Source organism: Protomyctophum bolini (genome assembly GCF_963924005.1).
Source record: "Protomyctophum bolini genome assembly, chromosome: 18".
Lineage (NCBI taxonomy): Eukaryota > Metazoa > Chordata > Actinopteri > Myctophiformes > Myctophidae > Protomyctophum > Protomyctophum bolini.
The window spans coordinates 38636660-38656175 of record NC_137879.1 but is presented as its reverse complement, the minus strand read 5'-3'; the positions used below and the strand labels follow the sequence as shown (position 1 = coordinate 38656175).

The 19516-nt window shown below is 45.5% G+C and overlaps 1 protein-coding gene across 1 annotated transcript in view; it reads left to right on the top strand.

Annotated features, from left to right (window-relative positions):
* The window catches only part of sun1a (Sad1 and UNC84 domain containing 1a), a 38307-nt gene extending 25387 nt beyond the window's left edge, over window positions 1–12920 (top strand). Inside the window, exons 11-21 of the mRNA XM_080788702.1 lie at window positions 1331–1618; window positions 1792–1884; window positions 2884–2954; window positions 3197–3341; window positions 4012–4212; window positions 5781–5942; window positions 6481–6565; window positions 7989–8104; window positions 8694–8861; window positions 11089–11181; window positions 11622–12920. Of these exons, the coding sequence (XP_080644828.1) occupies window positions 1331–1618; window positions 1792–1884; window positions 2884–2954; window positions 3197–3341; window positions 4012–4212; window positions 5781–5942; window positions 6481–6565; window positions 7989–8104; window positions 8694–8861; window positions 11089–11181; window positions 11622–11738 (1539 nt within the window). The 3' untranslated portion in view covers window positions 11739–12920. The remainder of the gene's footprint in view (window positions 1–1330; window positions 1619–1791; window positions 1885–2883; window positions 2955–3196; window positions 3342–4011; window positions 4213–5780; window positions 5943–6480; window positions 6566–7988; window positions 8105–8693; window positions 8862–11088; window positions 11182–11621) is intronic.
* The last annotated feature ends 6596 nt before the right edge of the window (window positions 12921–19516 follow it).

The window sequence follows — 19516 nt, the reverse complement described above, 5'->3', positions numbered from 1 at the left end:
ACTGACATAGAAACGTAGGTTTTTCAGAAAACTGTCAGGATTTAGAAGACATTTGTGTAGAATCTTCCTCAGGTCTATATGGGTTAAAAACGGTGTTCTGACAAGTCTAGGCTGTTCACTCACTGTAAAGGCCAAGGCAAACTTACTGTACAACCCCATCCATGACTCTTTCCATCAAGCATCATTCCACCAGAAATCAAGTACTAAAGTGTTGGACTAGGGCTGACCCAGAGCCATAGAGTAAGACAGAGTTACGCAAACTCTGTTCCCTTCATGGGGCTTCAGTCCAATGGCGGCCTCTCCTACATAGACTTCTATTGAGAATGGGGACAAGTCCTGGACCGGAAGTATAGGCAGAAAAACAGCCCAGATTTAATGATCTTGAATCCATTTATTTTTTGATTGTTTTGCAGTGATAGTACAACATAAACATTGCGGAGGCTTTAGTTGTCACTGTACAATACTTTAAAACAGTTGGCATGTTGCACACATGCCTTAAATGGTAAATGGTGCATTTATATAGCGCCTTTATCCAAGGCGCTTTACATAGATTGTGCATTACATTCACCCATTCATACACCGATGGCAGCGGAAACCATGCAAGGCACCAACCAGCACATCGGGAGCAATTAGGGGTTCAGTGTCTTGCTCAAGGACACTTCGACAGTAACTCTGGGGGAGACCGGGTTCGAACTGGCAACCTTGCGGTTCCCATCCAGGCACTCTACCCCTGAGCCACCGCCTTAAAATTGTTTGCGCCGCCCCCCGTTGAAAACCATGTATTTCAAACTCCAGCTTGTCCTCCTCCAGGCTCTCTTTCTGTCCCTGTAACTCTTCTATTAGATGGCTCTGGAGTCTGGACTGACCCAGTGTTTTTTCCTGGACACGGTAACCAATCGCAGTCAATATAAATATGCTAAGGCTTTAATTCTGCAGTCCACAAGTTATTTGAATGAATAAAACGTTATTGCAATGTTTAACCAACCAGTATGGTCGAGTATGTCAACACAATATGACTACTGGTACTATCTGCAATGGTTTGAGCTCAGTGCTCTCCCTACTGGAGACATTTGGATCTTGTGCGTGGGTATAGGAGGACACCTACTGGCTGATAAGCGGTATTGCACGAAGCTCATTAATCTACGGTTTGACTCCAGAGTAGGACATCAACGTTACGACTTGCAGCTTTATCCCTGCTGTCGACGGGACGGGACGGGACGGGGCTCTACGGTTTTGACCACGTCATCAAATGTTTTGATGAATTTGAATATGAAGGACCGTTTCCTTGGCACGTTTTGAGAAGCAGCGGCTCTGTTCCCCTCACTCACAGGAAGGAGAAGGAGAAGGCGGCGCGACGTCCTCGGGCGACTCCTCGGGGCGCCTGCTGCGCCTGGAGCAGAGCGTCTCCCAGCTGTGGCAGCGGGCGGAGGCGGGCGCGCGGCAGGAGGAGCGGAGGCACGGGGACGCGGCGGCGCTCTTCCAGGAGCTCCAGCGACGGGTCCATGAGGACCACAGCGGGTCCAGGCCCGCCCTGGAGCCCTGGGTCTCCGGCCTGCTGGACCACCGACTGGACGGACTCCGGAGGCAGCTGGAGGAGGAGGGGCAGAGCCGGGAACAGGTTTGGAGGAGTTTAATATCCGTTAAGGTGGGGCCATGGTTTTTTTTTAGGTTGGTTTTGAGTTTGGGGTATTAGGGAGTCGAGATGTTTAATGGCACCAACACTCCCAAATCCAACGACAGTTCCTGTGTGTGTGTGTGTGTGTGTGTGTGTGTGTGTGTGTGTGTGTCTAGACCCAGCAGCAGTATGTGTTGCAGCAGGAGAAACAAGCATCTCATCTGGCTGAGCTGGAACTCCTCATAAAGTCACTGACTGTGAAGACGGAGGTTCGCATTTATTTATTCATTATTTTGGGGGGGGAATACTTCATTCAGAAATGCTAGATGTTAATCTTGTTGCATGCCATGCCATTAAACACTTGAACACTATGGGCTGTATTTTGCGTGTCTTAAGTACCAGGTCTTATTCCCTAACTTGAGTAAACTAAAGACCTGGAGGCGTGGTCAATGCCATTTGGCTATTCTGAGTGGCCAAAGAGCATTGATCACGCCTCCAGGTCTTTAGTTTACTCAAGTTAGGGAATAAGACCTGGTACTTAAGACACGCAAAATACAGCCCTATAGGCCCTATTCTGGAGGGAACATTCTGTGAAATTAGTACATGATTAGTTATATTATCATATAGATCACTGGTTTCCCAAACACTGGGCCGGGACCCATTTGTAGGTCGCATAACTTATTTGATGGGTCCCTTATTTTTTTGTTTCCTACAATTATTTCAAAACACTTTCCCAAAAACAAAAGCAAAAATGTTCATGAATTGAAAACTAAATTCAAAGAATTGTTCAGTCATTTCATGGAGAAATATAATAATTCTTAGAAATTCCATAAATTTGTGAAAATAGCGATACGTTGTGAGCTTGTAGATCGGCTATTTTCACTAGTATTGCGTCCCGGGGGCAAACGTCTAATCTCTCTTTTGGGGCGACGGGCTAAAAGGTTTGGGAACCACACTGATCTAGACTGTGCACAAACATGGCGTCATAGTTCATTGTCCTGGTCAGTTGAACACGGTTTGCCTTGGTTCGTCTGGTCAGTTGAACACGGTTTTCCTTGGTTCGTCTGGTCAGTTGAACACGGTTTGCCTTGGTTCGTCTGGTCAGTTGAACACGGTTTGCCTTGGTTCGTCTGGTCAGTTGAACACGGTTTGCCTTGGTTCGTCTGGTCAGTTGAACACGGTTTGCCTTGGTTCGTCTGGTCAGTTGAACACGGTTTGCCTTGGTTCGTCTGGTCAGTTGAACACGGTTTGCCTTGGTTCGTCTGCAGGAGTTTCAGAGGAGACAAGAAGAGGCCATCGCTACAACCGTGGCACCGTCTGCCTCAACGCTCCCAGTCAGGTGGGCCAAATGGATGATCTTACACTGAGTAATGCAGAGACACTCGTCTCTCGTACAAAAACGCATATCGTTGCGGTTAGGCTGCAGAAAACCTCTTATTTCCATATAGACATATTGTTTTTGCGTTTTTGACATTGTTTTTGAACTTGTGGATCTGCTACTTTTGTTTTGTTTTTTTGGATCCTGAAAAGTAAGTTTTGATAGATTTTTTTATTTTTATTATTATTAATTATCTTTTTCAGTGTGGGTGTGGACCGCGATTCCCACGATGCTTTGCTGGCAGAAGTTGACGGGCTGAAGTCGACTCTGGAGGACGTCAGGCAGGACCTGCAAGGGCTCCGGGGGTCCCAGGAGCGCTGTGAACACCAGGAAGACATGCAGGAAACGGTGAGAGATGGACTGTGTGTGTGTGTGTGTGTAGCTGTGTGTATTTCATTGCCCTTCCTCGTCTATTATTTAATATGAATCATTTCATATGCTTTTATTTTTTCATTTTGCTTTTGTGACGAGGCAATTAGGCAAAGGACAATGTAATGTTGTTTGTCTTTTTGGTTTTTTGTACGTTGTTCTTATGTGATATGGACTATTGTCTGAAATAAAGATTATATATATATATATAATGCAAATACCGATACCAGAAACCTAACACGAACAAAACAGGAAAATAATAATTTTATTAATTAATAATAATAAATTCTAAACTAGGGAAAGAAAACAAAAAACTAAAGTTTATGATAAAAAAATCACACCCGTGTGTGTGTGTCTCTCTCTCTCTCTCTCTCTCTCTCTCTCTCTCTCATATTAGCAGGCAACAATGCAGCACTCTCTCTCTCTCTGTTGCTGGCACAACAGCGCCCCTACTGGTACTCAGATACCACTGGTGCTCATTAACGTCACATAGGCGGACACACAGGGACACGGACATTGCCGTTCCTTGGAGTGGTTGCACCACTCAAAAAATACATGAGGAAAATGGAAAAATAGAGAAGGGTATATCTTTCATTCTATCTATCTATATACTGTACTGTATGTTTATTATCGTCTCCCTATTGGACAGATTTCAGCCCGGGTCGAGGCGCAGGTCCGCGAGGAGCTGCGCGTCTTGTTCTACGGCAACCAGCTGACCCCGGCCGCCGCGGGACGGGAGGAGGAGGAGGCGTCTACGGAGGCTCCGGACCTCCAGTCCCGGCAGGCGCTGCCCCGCGACTCCCTCCTACAGTGGCTGGCGGAGCGCTACGTCACCCCGGATGACCTGCGGGTAGGTTTTTGGGGGCTTTATGCCTTTATTGATGGATGTACAGTAGGTCGACAGGCGATGTATTAGCAACCTAGGCCGGCCCATGAACTTGTGTTCCAAACGCAAGAGCTCTACCTACCGAGCTAACTGGACACAATTAGTTCTTCTATTGTTAACGGCAAAATCATTCAGCGTTTTTGATGACAATTATGTGTGTCCTGTCTTTGTCATTGTGGATTACTACAGTGTGCTCGCTGTTCATGTTTTCACGTACAAACTTTTCTTCAACTGGGATTTCAGATAATGGTTCATAGATTGTGTGTAGAACGTTTCACGCAAATCGCTCAAAAATCCAGGCAGAAAATCGGGTATAAGCATTTTGTAAATTGCTTAGAATGACGGAAAGTCTGAGGGCGGAGCTTACTGGTCAAAATAACAGCTGTGTTCCTCATGAGTCAAGGAACATGTGGAAACTAATGCCATGACTTTTGGGCAAACAAAGCATGAGTTCTGACTGCTCAAAGGATTTGGTTTCAATAAATTGCCATAGCGCCCCCCTTTGACCAATTGGAGTAAGACTGCTTTCAGTGCTATTTGGCATGACCCTCTAGTTGCATAAGCATATGACACTGCATGTATGTATTAGGGGCAGAAGAAGATTTTTCACAAAACAGCAATTTTCATTGGCTCATAAAAACTTAATTTTCTCACTTAAAAAGATGTACTACGATTTTTTTCTGTCCGTATAGGTCCAAAGTTCACGTGTAGAACACTGCGTGAAAAGAAGAGTTAACGGGCAATTACGGGCACTGTATTTTGCCCGTAAACCTCAAGTTTAGCAGCATATACAGTTAATATACGGTAATATACAGGTGTGATGGTACAATTCGGGAGTTTACCGGAGTTTGTTGGAAAGTTTAACGGGAGTTTTCCTGTAATATACACTTCCGTATTCCATGCCTTTTGTGCCGTGGAAGTTTTGAACAAAGATCCTGGGAGGAGATAGATTTGAACTGTTTTTATATAATTCTTGTTTGGCATGAGGAGACGCATGTGTGAATCAAAGTTTTATCTCTTGAGCTACGTATGCGTGGTCAAAGTTTGCATTTTCAATTGAGTGCTATAGCGCCACCCTCTGGCCAATGGTTGTGGGCTTCGCATCATCACCGTTTGGCATGGCCCTCTGCCATATTCCCGACTGCACGGTTCAGCCAGAACTGCTATGTTTGGCGGAAGAAGGAAAAAAAAACCCAGACAAAAACAAGGGACCCCTTCGAGACTTCTTGGTCCCTTAACCCATTCTGAACGGGAACCCATTTTGGTGTTAGCATCATGTTATGCTTTAGCTATTGAAAAATAGCAGATCTACAAGCTCATAGCGCGCCACCGAGTGGCGCGCTACGAGCTTGTAGGTCTGCTATTTTTGAAAAATCGAAGAACCACTGACATTTTTAGAATCTGATCTCAGGTCAGAATGGGTTAATCAGACCAGTGTGTGTCCAGTGGAAACCTCGTATGAATCTGATCTCAGGTCAGAATGGGTTAATCAGGTTAGGATTATGTACTAATCAGGCCTACTTTACCTGCAGGCCAGCCTGGACACTCTGGAGCTGAGAATCCTGGACACGGTCGGCCTGAAGATGGAGGAGGAGAAGGTGAAGCTGCAGATGCAGGAGAGAGGGGGCGGAGAGGCACGCCCGGAGACGCAGAGGGCAAGACACTCTGAACTCTGCACCTCCGTGACAGAGGAGGTAAGGCCAACAGGACCTCGTGGCTTTGACGAAGCTGACTCTTTGAGAGGGAGAGACTGTGTGTAGGAGATCCCATCGCTAGTAGTAGGTCTCTGTGGGCCTCAGACGGAACATCATGTTGCACATTTAGCTGGCCCTCGGCATCTACCGTCCCCCCCCCCCCCTATGGCAGGGGTGGGCAACTTTGATGTTGGAGAGGGCCACTATATTTATACAGTCACTCAAGAGGGGCCACATTGCGTAGCTATAGAATAGCCGATCTACAGGCTCAAAATGCGTGGCACTGCGGCGCGTTTTCATCTTGTAGATACTTTCGCTATTTTGGATATAGCATCTTAAAGTATTTTAGACTAAATTATAACAAATTAAATAAATACTTTAATCAGTATTCTAATATTAACCTGAGGGCCGTGTTAAGTGAAGGTGGGCGCCGCATGTGGCCCCCCGGGGGCCGCCAGTTGCCCATGTATGCCCTATGATGGGAACGGGCGTTCCAAGGAGTTAATTAAAGGAGTCTTCCTCTGCTGTCGTCCCACAGGAGGTGAGGCTCATGGTGAAGGATGCTCTCAGACTGTACTCTGAGGATCGGACCAGCATGCCAGACTTTGCCCTGGAGTCTGGAGGTGAGACAGAGCACATGTTTTAATTCATTCAGACCACTGGAGTCTGGAGGTGAGACAGAGCACATGTTTTAATTCAGTTAGACCACTGGAGTCTGGAGGTGAGACAGAGCACATGTTTTAATTCATTCAGACCACTGGAGTCTGGAGGTGAGACAGAGCACATGTTTTAATACATTCAGACCACTGGAGTCTGGAGGTGAGACAGAGCACATGTTTTAATTCATTCAGACCACTGGAGTCTGGAGGTGAGACAGAGCACATGTTTTAATTCATTCAGACCACTGGAGTCTGGAGGTGAGACAGGGCACATGTTTTAATTCATTCAGACCACTGGAGTCTGGAGGTGAGACAGGGCACATGTTTTAATTCATTCAGACCACTGGAGTCTGGAGGTGAGACAGAGCACATGTTTTAATTCAGTTAGACCACCGTTTCCCAAAATGTGCAAAAACATTTGGGAGAAGGGGGGGGGGGGGGGTTGAAAAGTTTTTGAAATGATTATGATAATTAAACAAAATATAGAAAAAATAAATTAATGGACCTAGTCCAGCAGCTGAGGTGGACGAGTGGGATATTTGGTATATATATATAAAAAATGATTGGCCTAAATATTGTCTATATACATTCATGAATCCACTTGCTGGCCGGCTGATAGTAGCATGTCAAACTATGGGGTTTTCATGATTCTGAATCCATTCCAAGCAATTTTTTTGCACAAAATGCACTCCTTGGGCTAAAAACGGCCATAGACATCATGACAAATGTGATGAGGTCAGCACATTTTGGGCACATTTGTGGCTATGGCTGCTTTTAGGAGTGTATTTTGTGCTAAACTAATGCTTGGAATGGATTCAGAATCATGAAAAAACCCTAGTTTGACATGCTCACATGCTACTTAAAGCAAAAGGAAAAATTTACATTTTTGCCTGCCATAGGAGGTTAATGGTAGGGTCACAGGAAACCCCTATAAAAAAGATTGCCCAATACCAACAGCCGGTCAGCAAGTGGATTCATCAATGTATGTATATAGACAATATTTTAGGCCAATAAAAAAAGTCTATAATACCAAATTTCCCAGCTTTAAACAATAGAAGCCTGTCTGCTACCGGACTAACCCATGAAAATGTGTCTGACCCTCAAATGGGTCCCCCAGCGGTTGGGACCCAGTGTCATACACCAGACAGACTTCATCGGATGATCATGATCAACTCGGGATGCCTGGCTATAATTTACAGCCATCGATCATATACTGTATGGTGGAGACGCTGTGTCACGCTGAGTGATGCCTGTTGTACCTTGAAATCACATGCCATGATTTTGTAAATGTAACTCTACTGCACCTATATTGTGTTTGTGTGTGTGTGTGTGTGTGTGTGTGTGTGTGTGTGTGTGTGTGTGTGTGTGCCTGCCTGCCTGCCTGCAGGGGGCAGCATCCTGAGCACGAGGTGCTCTGAGACGCATGAGACGAAGACGGCGTTGCTGAGTCTGTTTGGAGTCTCTCTGTGGTACTACACACAGTCACCTCGCGTTGTCATCCAGGTACGTGCTTCAGGGACCCCCGGTTTGACATGCATTAGGTCAGTGCTTCAGGGACCCCTGTTTGACATGCATTAGGTCAGTGCTTCAGGGACCCCCCTATTTGACATGCATTAGGTCAGTGCTTCAGGGACCCCCCTATTTGACATGCATTAGGTCAGTGCTTCAGGGACCCCCAGATTGACATGCATTGGGTCAGTGCTTCAGGGACCCCCCAGTTTGACATGCATTAGGCGACGGACCCCCGTTTAATGCCATTTCTATCTCTGGGAATTTATAATAATTGTAAAGGCAATGTTAATTCGCGTCAAGGACGTGTTTTACGTGTTTGTTTGTTTGTTTTTCTATTCATTCAGAAAGCGATCACTCTATACTAAATATCTTCAGCGGAACAACAGAAAAACAGATACATTTTTTCAGATAGATTTATTTTATTTCTTCATAAACATACTGAGTTTTCCTTTTTTTCTGAAATGTTTTGAAATAATAATAATGGTTAAAAAAAACAAATGGGGAACTCATAATCATCTTACACGTGTCAATAAATGGTTGTGGATGTCATGCCACGCTCTGTTTTGTTCCTCCTCTCCAGCCGGACATTCAGCCAGGGAACTGCTGGGCGTTCAAAGGCTCCCAGGGCCACCTGGTGATCCGCCTGTCCATGAGGGTCATCCCCACGGCCTTCTCCTTGGAACACATGCCCAAAGCCCTGGCTCCCAGTGGGAGGCTGCACAGCGCTCCCAAGGACTTCACTGTCCACGTACGACACACACACACACACACACACACACACACACACACACACGTGCCCAAAGCCCTGGCTCCCAGTGGGAAGCTACACGGCGCTCCCAAGGACTTCACTGTCCACGTACGACACACACACACACCGACTGTCCCCTGTGGGGTGGCTTCATGTACAATGATCATGTTGACCTCGTTATACTACGTCATAATAGCAAAAATACAAGCTAAATATACTTGTAAAACTACATGCGATAATACAAATATTACTAAAAATATCAGACAGATCAGGGGAACATCGACCATGCTCTCTCCCAGCAACACTCCCGCTTTATTGGCACCAGTAAACGTGAGATTTGCTCTCGGATGCCAGCAGCCACTTAGAAGACCATTTTGTAGGATTTGTGTACCATTTTGCCTCTAATGGACCCTTCGCTAAACCCCACACCAAAAGTGATTGTCCAATGCCGATCCAAATAGTTTAGCAACCATTGCTAAGCTGGGCAAGGTTCCGTCGCCTCATACGTAGCTTTCATTGTTATTTTGCATGGCTGTGTTGAACAAATACACAGCTCAATGTCGGGTAAAGTTACACCGTACGGTTCACTCACCCAGCAGGTGATGGCAATAATACTAATCACTAGTCTTACCGTGCATTACATGACGACTCCTGTCTGATTTTAATTTTAAAGTTGATTGAGTTGGATAGCTCTAACATTTCCTCATGTTTCTGGTTTATTGAAATATTTTCAAATTCGACACACACATTCCACACCACCGTGGGGGGTTGCAGTGCCCGGTGTCGAGTCGGTCGGACTCACTGTTGTCCAGAACCACGCAAAAAAGGCCTCTGCCCAGTGCCCAGGCTCTTGACCGGTCCCCTGCCCAGCGTCCATATATGGAGCTGGCCTGGTTCTGACCTCACAACACTCCATATTTGGGCATGCCTGACACGGAACTCCACAAGCTGGCCATTTCTGACATCCCAACTCTCCATATTTGGGCGTGGCTGACACAGAACGTCTGCATAGACTCCATATTTGGGCAATTGTATCTGGGAGGGGCATGCGTTTCCAACTTGTATCGTTCCAAGTAGAGCCGGGCCCAACGGGCACCGCTGTAGAGGCCCCACCACGGGCACCGCTCTAGTCTTCATAAATGAAGCATCTTTGCTATTTACCAGTGCACCATGTTGCTGGCCAGTCCAACCAGCCTTCTTCCCTCTGCAACCAGATTAGAGCAGGGGGCTCCCTCTTTCACGTGGGTCTGTGTGTTTTAGTGCTGCCAGAATTGTCCAAAAATTACATTCGGATATTCGTTTCCAAAACCCACGTGGATTCGAGCAATTCGAGCCATTCGGATTTCAATTCGGGGCCATTCGGATTTTATAATTGCGAACGCAGTGAGCACTTACTATGAGACCTAGCAGATCATGTCTGTCTGTCTGTCCGTGTGTCTGTCCCGCTATCCAAATATGGAGTGTGTTACATCAGCAATCACTCAGCTCCATATATGGGCACAAAAGGGGCCAGGTCCACTCAGCTCCATATATGGGCACAAAAGGGGCCAGGTCCACACATACAGTAACAGCGGGACAGACACACAGACAGACATGATCTGCAGGGTCTCAGCTGCGTTCGCTTCCCACGTTTGCGCGTCTTACTGGTAAGTATATTTACACCAATACAACCTGAGACATAACATTTAAGATCGCATTGCTGGCGCAACTCTCTCGCTCTCTCCGCGCATTGGTGCTGCTGAAAACCGAGTTGGAACACAACGCATGCATTCTCCCTTCTCCAGTAAAACTTCACAGGCATTTTTCTTAAATGAGCAATCCTACCACACAGCCTTATCAAAACGAGGCACGGAGGCAGTATTAATTCACAGAACAGAACACTGCATTGCTGTTGCTGCTGGACCCGGTGCCACATTCCATCCTTACGCATTTTATTTATCTTTTTATAAAAGGATAAAGTCGCTTCATGATTGAAGATTGATGAGTGTGTTGTCTAAAAATATACTCTCCATTCCGTCCGAAACAACACCGAAGCAAACTAAAGCCTGTACCAGATTCTGATCACTAGATACGCGGTTGACGGAAGATTTCACCCTTCTGAGCAGCGTACACTCACTTGCGCAAAGAACGTAAAAGGCTCCCGCGGCCCCGTGCTCTAGTAGCACTAGTATGTTTTGACCATAACGGCTGAATGACTGACTGACGGACTGCGTTGTGTGTTTGTCAGGGTCTGGATGACGAGAACCAGGTCAACGGGACGTTCCTGGGCAGGTACACTTATGAAGAGGACGGAGAGGCCCTGCAGACCTTCGCTGTGACTGTAAGTTCTACCTCAAAGCACTGTTGTTTTGAGTGAAAAATGTTCGGCGACTAAATACGTTGACAATTTTGTCAACAAATTAAAACTAGACTACAACGTTAAGAAGGGAACAAGATTTAGTTTAGTCGGACAACTCTTAAAATTAATTTAGAATATATATTTATTGAGCATAATTGAGCATATATATATATATATATGAAGCAGCGGCGACACACAAACATGGCTTTAACAGGTTCATCCCCCGGTGGAAAAGGGGCCTCAGTGTGACGTACTAGACCAGCGGTTCCCCCAACTTTTTTTTAAATTGAGACCCAAACTGAAAATAGCCGATCTACAAGCTCAGCGGCAGCTTGTAGATCAGCTATTTTCACTACTTAAATATCATGACGTGACCATGGCCCCTGTCCTCTGCTTCGTCCTGGCCGCGTCTCCCCATGCAGGAGCAGAAGGAGAGAAGCTTCCAGATGGTGGAGGTCCAGGTGCTGTCCAACTGGGGCCACCAGGAGTACACGTGCATGTACCGCTTCCGAGTGCACGGCGAGCCCAGCAACAACTGAGCGTGGCCCGGCCGGCGTCAGCAACGCGGTAAAAACCCTCCTCCTCCACGTTCATTTGCCATATGGCGTGCACAAACGGACCCACCCCCCCCCACCCCCTATGGGTCCTTTTCGGTTTCCGTTTTTGTGCACTCTTCGGAGTTTAATGAACGCCGTGGTTTTACTGCGTACCGGCGTTTGTCATTAGGCTGACAACGCCCGAAGCTGAAGAGTAATGAAGAGTGAGAACGCGCGCGGTTGGCTCCGCGAAGAACTTAATTGCACACAGCCCTGCAGAGTGCAGACCTCTCTATATGCTGTCACCTCCTGACTGACCTGCCTGCCTCCATGATGGAATCGCATGTATGGCTTTTTTGTGGACTCTTTTGTGAACTAATTTTGACCTTCATTGTTTCTCCTCAACCGACTGAAAGCTGAAGCCTTCACTAGTTTTTATTTATTTCCTGGACTCTTTCTGGATGGACTCTGGTTGGGAAGATGTCTTGCCCCATACCTGTGTGTGTGTGTGTGTGTGTGTGTGTGTGTGTGTGTGTGTGTGTGTGTGTGTACATATATATATATATATATATATATATATATATATATATATACATACCAAACCGGCTTCTATGATCTATTGGCGTTTTGTCAAGTTGAATTTTCTCATCTTCTCAAACGGACAGGGTTTCCTCCAAATTCTAATGATTGTACAAAATGTTAAGGACCAATCACAAAGCTCTGCTGCCACCAAAGACACAAAGCCGGTTTTTCGGCCACGTTCTTACACAAATGGATCGCTTGGACGAAGGAGGGACACGGGATTCCTCGTCGTGACTTTTTTTTTGTTGAGGGGGATGTAAATATGGTCTAGTGTCTTAAGTTGTGATCCTAAATGTGCTCCTTAGATTTGTGTAAATTATTGCTATTCTCTTTTTAAAGGGAATCCATGTGTTGCACTGATTCAATCAACCATACGTTTTATTTAATGTTTTCGATTGCAATGAAATCGGTTTGTGTACGTTATTGCTGCTACGGATGCGTTGCCCTTGAACACAGCAGTTGTACTCTACGTTATTTATTTATATTTTTGTAAAGCATTTCTTATACAGTGTTTGTTTATTTGGGGTTTTTCGTATGTGGTTGCAAGATGACATTTTGGAAATATAATAAAGATCTACATTTTTTTATATATATATATATATATATATTGTTTTTGTATTGCTGATTTTAACGTTTTACATTGGTTTTCCTAACCCCTTCCTGAATAACCCGGTAAGGAAACTGTCCTGTCCGAACACGAAAGAGAGGGACTGATCGGACCCATTTCGGAGACTGTAAGCCTGTTGCGTCATTTCCTGTGTTGCCCGTCTGCTGTCTGACAGCTTTGTTGTCAGCAGCACGAACGGGACAAACACCAAACATTATTGTATTGCGCTGCTGTGGTTTAGACACACACTGTCACTGTTAACTATCCTACTCTGTGGCGATCTTATCGCTACTCGGGCTGGTTGTTTGGCGGGGCGAGCGTCTCATTCTGTCGGCTCAGCCGGGCGATTGTGATGGCTTTCCGCCAACACCACCCCTTCCCTCCCGGCGGGCTTTCCTCTCGCTCTAGCTCTCTCTCCTGCGCCGTATGCAATATGTATAGTTACAGCCCTGACGCCTTTGTTGCTTCGGACATGTGCATCAAATGCAGCTTGTTTGCGGTGCTGGAGGGGAGGCTCGGCGAGTTGGAGGCAATTCTGGCTAGCGGTGCAAACGTTAGCCTAGCTCACACACAACCACGGGGAGCCCACCACCATTCGCGGTTGACGGGGACGGGCATGCCGTCGCCGGTGACCGCGGGTGGTCGGGGCTCCCACAAACAGGACGGCTGGGCCAAGGTGGCTGCTACTGGTCGAAAGCGTGGAAGTAAACAAAAGCACACGGGACACCAACCACTTCACGTTTCAAACAGTTTTTCCCCACTCACTGCTATACCCGTTGAGTGTAACGGTGAGCCTTCAGTTCCACTTGATGGCCCGCAACGCAAGCAGCGGCGTGTCATTAAGAATACAACTCTGGTTATCGGTAGTTCTATAATGAGAAACGTGAATTTAAAGACTCCAGGAACCATAGTCAAATGCATCCCCGGGGCCAGAGCTGGCGACATCGAATCAAATCTAAAACTTATTGCTAAAAGTAAATGTAATCGCTATGATAGGATTGTAATTCACTGCGGGGGCAACGACACTCGACCTCGGAAATCTGAGATTACGAAGATAAATATTGAGTCAGTTTGCACATACGCAAAGACAATGTCGGACTCTGTAATTTTCTCTGGTCCCCTGCCAAACATGAGCAATGATGACATGTTTAGCCGTATGCGCCAACTCAACAACTGGTTGTCTAGGTGGTGTCCAGATAATAACGTGAGCTTTGTAAATCATTGGGAAACCTTTGAGGGGAATACTGGTCTGATAGAGAGAGACTGCATACATCCAACCTGGGACGGTGCAAAGCTCATCTCTAGAAATATGGACGATTTTATAGATAGATTATCATGACCACCCAGAGTTGGGACCAGGAAACAGAGTTGCAGTCCTACACAGCTCTCTGTGCTTCCTCCAGTGCAGCCGCCTACCCAACCTGTCCCACAAATCAGAACTATACAAACTATACAGTCAATGTACAGGCTGAACAAACCATATAGGCTGCACAAACAAAAGCAAAAGGAAATAGGAGCTGTACATACAAACTTGATACAAATCAAGACCAATACAGTTGTACCACAAGACACAAATATCAAATGTGGATTTCTAAATATTAGATCTCTACGCAAAAAAGGAACATTAGTAAATGAAATTATATCAGACAATTGTCTTGATATATTTTTTCTGACTGAAACTTGGCTAGGTGAGCAAGAATATGTTAGTTTAAATACAGCCACCCCACCAAGTCACACCAATGCACATATACCTAGAGACAATGGGAAAACTGGAGGTGGAGTGGCTGCTATCTTCAATACAGGCCTAGCAATTAGTCTTAGAGCTAGAGCTACATACAAATCATTTGAAAGCTTGATTCTCAACCTTTCACACACAAGCTGGAAATCAATACAGCCGCTGATAGTCATTACAGTGTACCGCCCCCCCCGGCGCTTACACACAATTTTATCAGAGTTTTCAGAATTTCTATCAAGTCTAGTTCTCGAGTCTAATAAAATCATCATAATTGGTGATTTAAATATTCACGCGGACATAGGAACTGATAGCTTGAATAGAGCGTTCATCTCATTGATTGATTCAATCGGTTTCTCTCAATGTGTAGACAAACCTACACACATTCACAACCATACCCTTGACCTCATTCTGGTCTATGGTATTGCAATAGAGCACCTCACAGTTTTTCCAGAAAACCGTGATCTCTCTGATCATTATCTGATCACCTTCGATTTTACATTGATCGATTATACACCACTGGACAAAAATGTCCTTGGCAGAAGTATATCCGAGAGCGCTGTAAGCAAATTCAAGGAAATGGTTCCATCAGCCATCAACTCGGTATATTTCAACAAAATAGAGGACCTTCACACATATAGTTCTCATCAACTCGATCAACTTGTTGATAGTGTCACATGCTCATTTCAAACTACGCTAGACTCTGTTGCTCCCCTGAAAAGGAAGGTAATAAAGCAACAAAGGCTAGCCCCGTGGTACAACTCGGAAACTAGAAACCTCAAGCGAACGTCTCGCAAACTCGAAAAGAAATGGCGTTCAACCAAACAGAAAGAATCATGTATAGACTGGCAGAATAGCCTCAAAATATACAAAAAGGCTCTCGACACGGCCAGAGCCACTTATTATTCATCCCTAATAGAGGGAAACAAAAGTAACCCAAAGTTTCTTTTTGATACTTTGGCAAAACTGACAAAAAGCCGTGATTCCACGGACCCACGGATTCCTACGACTCTCAATAGTAGCGATTTCATGAGGTTCTTCAATGGCAAAATAGAAACTATCAGAGATCAAATTGATCTACAACTACTCTCGGCTCCCACTGGACTGCCACCAAATATGGTGGTCTCAGAGGTGGCCGCAGACCCAAATATATATATGGATAGTCTCTCTCCAATCGAGCTCTCTGAGTTCACTTCAATGATATCTTCTTCAAAATCAACGACATGTACCCTGGATCCAGTTCCGACTAGATTACTCAAAGAGGTCCTGCCTCCGGTTGGTACATGCCTACTCAATATGATCAATATGTCTTTGGTGACAGGCTACGTGCCACAATCTTTCAAGGTAGCGGTAATCAAACCTCTACTCAAAAAGCCTACTCTTGATGCAGGCATTCTAGCTAGCTATAGACCTATATCGAACCTTCCGTTTCTCTCCAAAATTCTCGAGAAAGCGGTCGCCAAACAGTTGTGTGACTTTCTACAAAACAACAATATATTAGAAGGCTTTCAGTCGGGCTTCAGAGCTAACCATAGCACTGAGACGGCCCTGCTGAGAGTTACAAATGACCTCCTGACTGCAGCAGATAATAACCTCCTCTCCGTACTGGTGTTGCTGGACCTTAGTGCTGCATTCGACACTATTGACCACCACATTCTGCTACAGAGACTGGAACATCTGGTTGGCATCAGGGGTGCCGCACTGAAATGGTTCGAGTCCTATCTGTCTGATCGTTTTCAGTTTGTAGAGGTCAATAATGGCTCCTCTACACGTGAAAAGGTCAAATACGGAGTCCCACAAGGCTCTGTGCTTGGACCAATACTCTTCTCTTTATATATGCTCCCTCTGGGCAACATCATCAGGGAACACTCCATAGATTTTCATTTTTTACGCAGACGACACTCAACTATATCTATCGATGAAACCGAACGAAACGGACCAATTAGTCAAACTTCAAGCATGTCTTAAAGACATAAAGAGTTGGATGGCACGTAATTACCTACTCCTCAACTCTAACAAAACGGAAGTTATCGTGATCGGCCCTAAGCCCCTGAGAGACAAGTTGGTCGATGGGAACTTTTCTCTAGATGGCATTACCTTGGCCTCCAAGGCCACTGTGAGGAATCTGGGAGTTACCTTTGATCAAGACTTGTCTTTCAAATCTCATATCAAACAAATCTCAAAGAATGCTTTCTTTCACCTGCGAAATATTGCAAAGGTCAGGCACATCCTGTCCAAAAATGACGCAGAAAAACTTGTCCACGCCTTCGTTACCTCAAGGCTGGACTACTGCAATTCGCTATTATCAGGCTGCCCAGGCAAGTCTCTGAAAAGCCTACAGTTAGTTCAAAATGCTGCGGCGCGTGTGTTGACAGGTACCAGAAGAAGAGACCATATCACTCCTTCACTGGCCTCCCTACACTGGCTCCCGGTCAAATACAGAATAGAGTTCAAAGTTCTTCTTCTCACTTACAAAGCTCTCAATGGTCAGGCACCACAATATCTCAAGGATCTCATTGATCCCTACAAACCAAATAGAACAGCAGTGCGTTTGCAATATGCAAACATGCTTACTGTTCCAAAAATATCAAAAGTTACAATAGGAGGCAGGGCGTTTAGGTCCCAGGCACCGCAGCTGTGGAACCTTCTCCCGGCTTCGGTCCGTGGGGCTGACACGCTCTGCACATTCAAGACTAGGTTGAAAACCTTTCTCTACGACAAAGCCTATGGCCAGACTTATCTCCGGGTCTAGCTGGATACCATGGTCGTACATTGTTGTGTGGGTTTGTCTCCCAGCAGTACTTGTAATATACACTATATAGGCTCCAGTAAGGCCTGCCACTAATCCAGCATCCGGGGAATCTCTCCCCGGAGTCTCTTTTCGTCCTCCCCGTCGCAGTTCTGTGGACCTCTAATATTAACCCCCAACTGACTGCCGAGTGTGACCGTGGATCAGGCCTCTTCATGGAGCCCACCAGAAGTGTGACCTGGACCCGGCCTCACAGAGCTCGACCTGGACCAGATGTGGACCAGACCCCTCCACGGAGCCCACCTGCCTATTCTCTGTCTTTTCTCTCTGTCTATCTCTCTCTCTCTCCCTCTATCCCCCCCCCCCCGACACGGTCGAGGCAGATGGCCGCCCACCCTAGAGTCGGGTTCTGCCTGACGTTCCTTCCTAAAGGGGAGTTTTTCGTTACCATTGTCGCAATGTTGCTTGCTCTGGGTGGATCTTTGTTGGTTGTAAAGTGTCTTGAGACAACTTGTTGTGATTTGACACTATAATAAAATTGAATTGAATTGAATTGAAACAAGAACCGTAGAGTTGGAGTGGACGCATGGCATTCCTTAGGTGTGTGTATGCTACCACTAGATGGAGGAGTTGATAAATAAAACAATCTGGAGAGATATGGAGACTCCTGTTACTGAACAAACTCTATAGAGCGCCGCAGTCCCGCCCCCTTTCAGAAAAGCGAGTGGCCCAGGAAGTGGAAGCCCCATGCATTCTCCCATCGGCACTTTTAATATAATTTATTTAAAGACGGTTACGCCGCGGACAAAGCCAATTCGGATCGTGACGAATCATGACAATGAACACAATATTTTGGGCCGATCAAATAATTTATAAGACGAAAAACAAAACAAATAGTGTTGTCTCCTGACTTTCTTTTCTTCTTTCTAATGATTTGATCGTCCCAAAATATTGTGTTCATTGTCATGATTCGTCACGATCCGAATTGGCTTTGTCCGCGGCGTAACCGTCTTTAAATAAATTATATTAAAAGTGCCGATGGCAGAATGCATGGGGCTTTCACTTCCTGGGCCACTCGCTTTTCTGAAAGGGGGCGGGGACTGCGGCGCTCTATAGCAATGAGTACCATCACAATATGGAGCTTTTTACCAGTTATTTTAACTAAAGAAAGCACTTAATTAATGAATAAATAAAAAATCAGACCTGTCTGAAGTGAGTGGTACTGTACTGTACTGTACTGTACTGTACTGTACTGTACTGTACTAGCTCTCAGCCGTGGCTCGGACACAGGGACACATAGTTTCTACCCGAAAGCAATGATCTAATCATCATTTCTCCACGGCTGCAGTTTGACCAGAGCCCTGTCAGTCAGTATGACCTGCTTCCACCTCTCACGGCGAGGACGTAGGGTTGGCTTTTGAGAGGCACACATACAGTGTCTTGCAAAAGTATTCAGACCCTCTGAATTCGTCTTCTTTTGGCCTTTCACATTACTTTTGCAAGGCAATGTATATATATATTTTTTATTTTATCAATTTGTATTATTATTAGTAGTATATCTTCGTTTTTTGACATTTTATTATAATTTTACCTTAGACAATGACAGCTTTTGGCCACACGCCCCAAATATCCATTATATGTTTAACTCAAACAATGTTTTGTCCTTTGTCCGTTTAAACATTTCACTTACATAATGGACCAGGACTCAAAATGGCTGAGATTCCAGGCCACATGAATGCCTGAGATCGGCTCAACTAGAGATGTGGTCCCATGTGGATCTCAATTTAAAAATCACACCTGTGTGATGTTAGGGGTGCTCCTAACATCATCATGGATCACATTCAGTGATCTATCAAATCATCGCATTCCGTGCTCATACACACAAAGCTGCGCATAGGGGGGGGGGGGGGGCTAGTGCCGTGCCCCTCATACATTCTGTTGAAGCAAACCAGGTCACGATGAATCAAATCATTCCTACGTTACATCTCGTATCGGTCTCACGGGCCCGTGCTTCCAGTATAATGCCGTTTACTACACTGATGCATTATTTAGGCCAATTGCAAGACAACTTGAAGATCGACAGCTAATTTGAGTCCAGGACCGCATGCAAC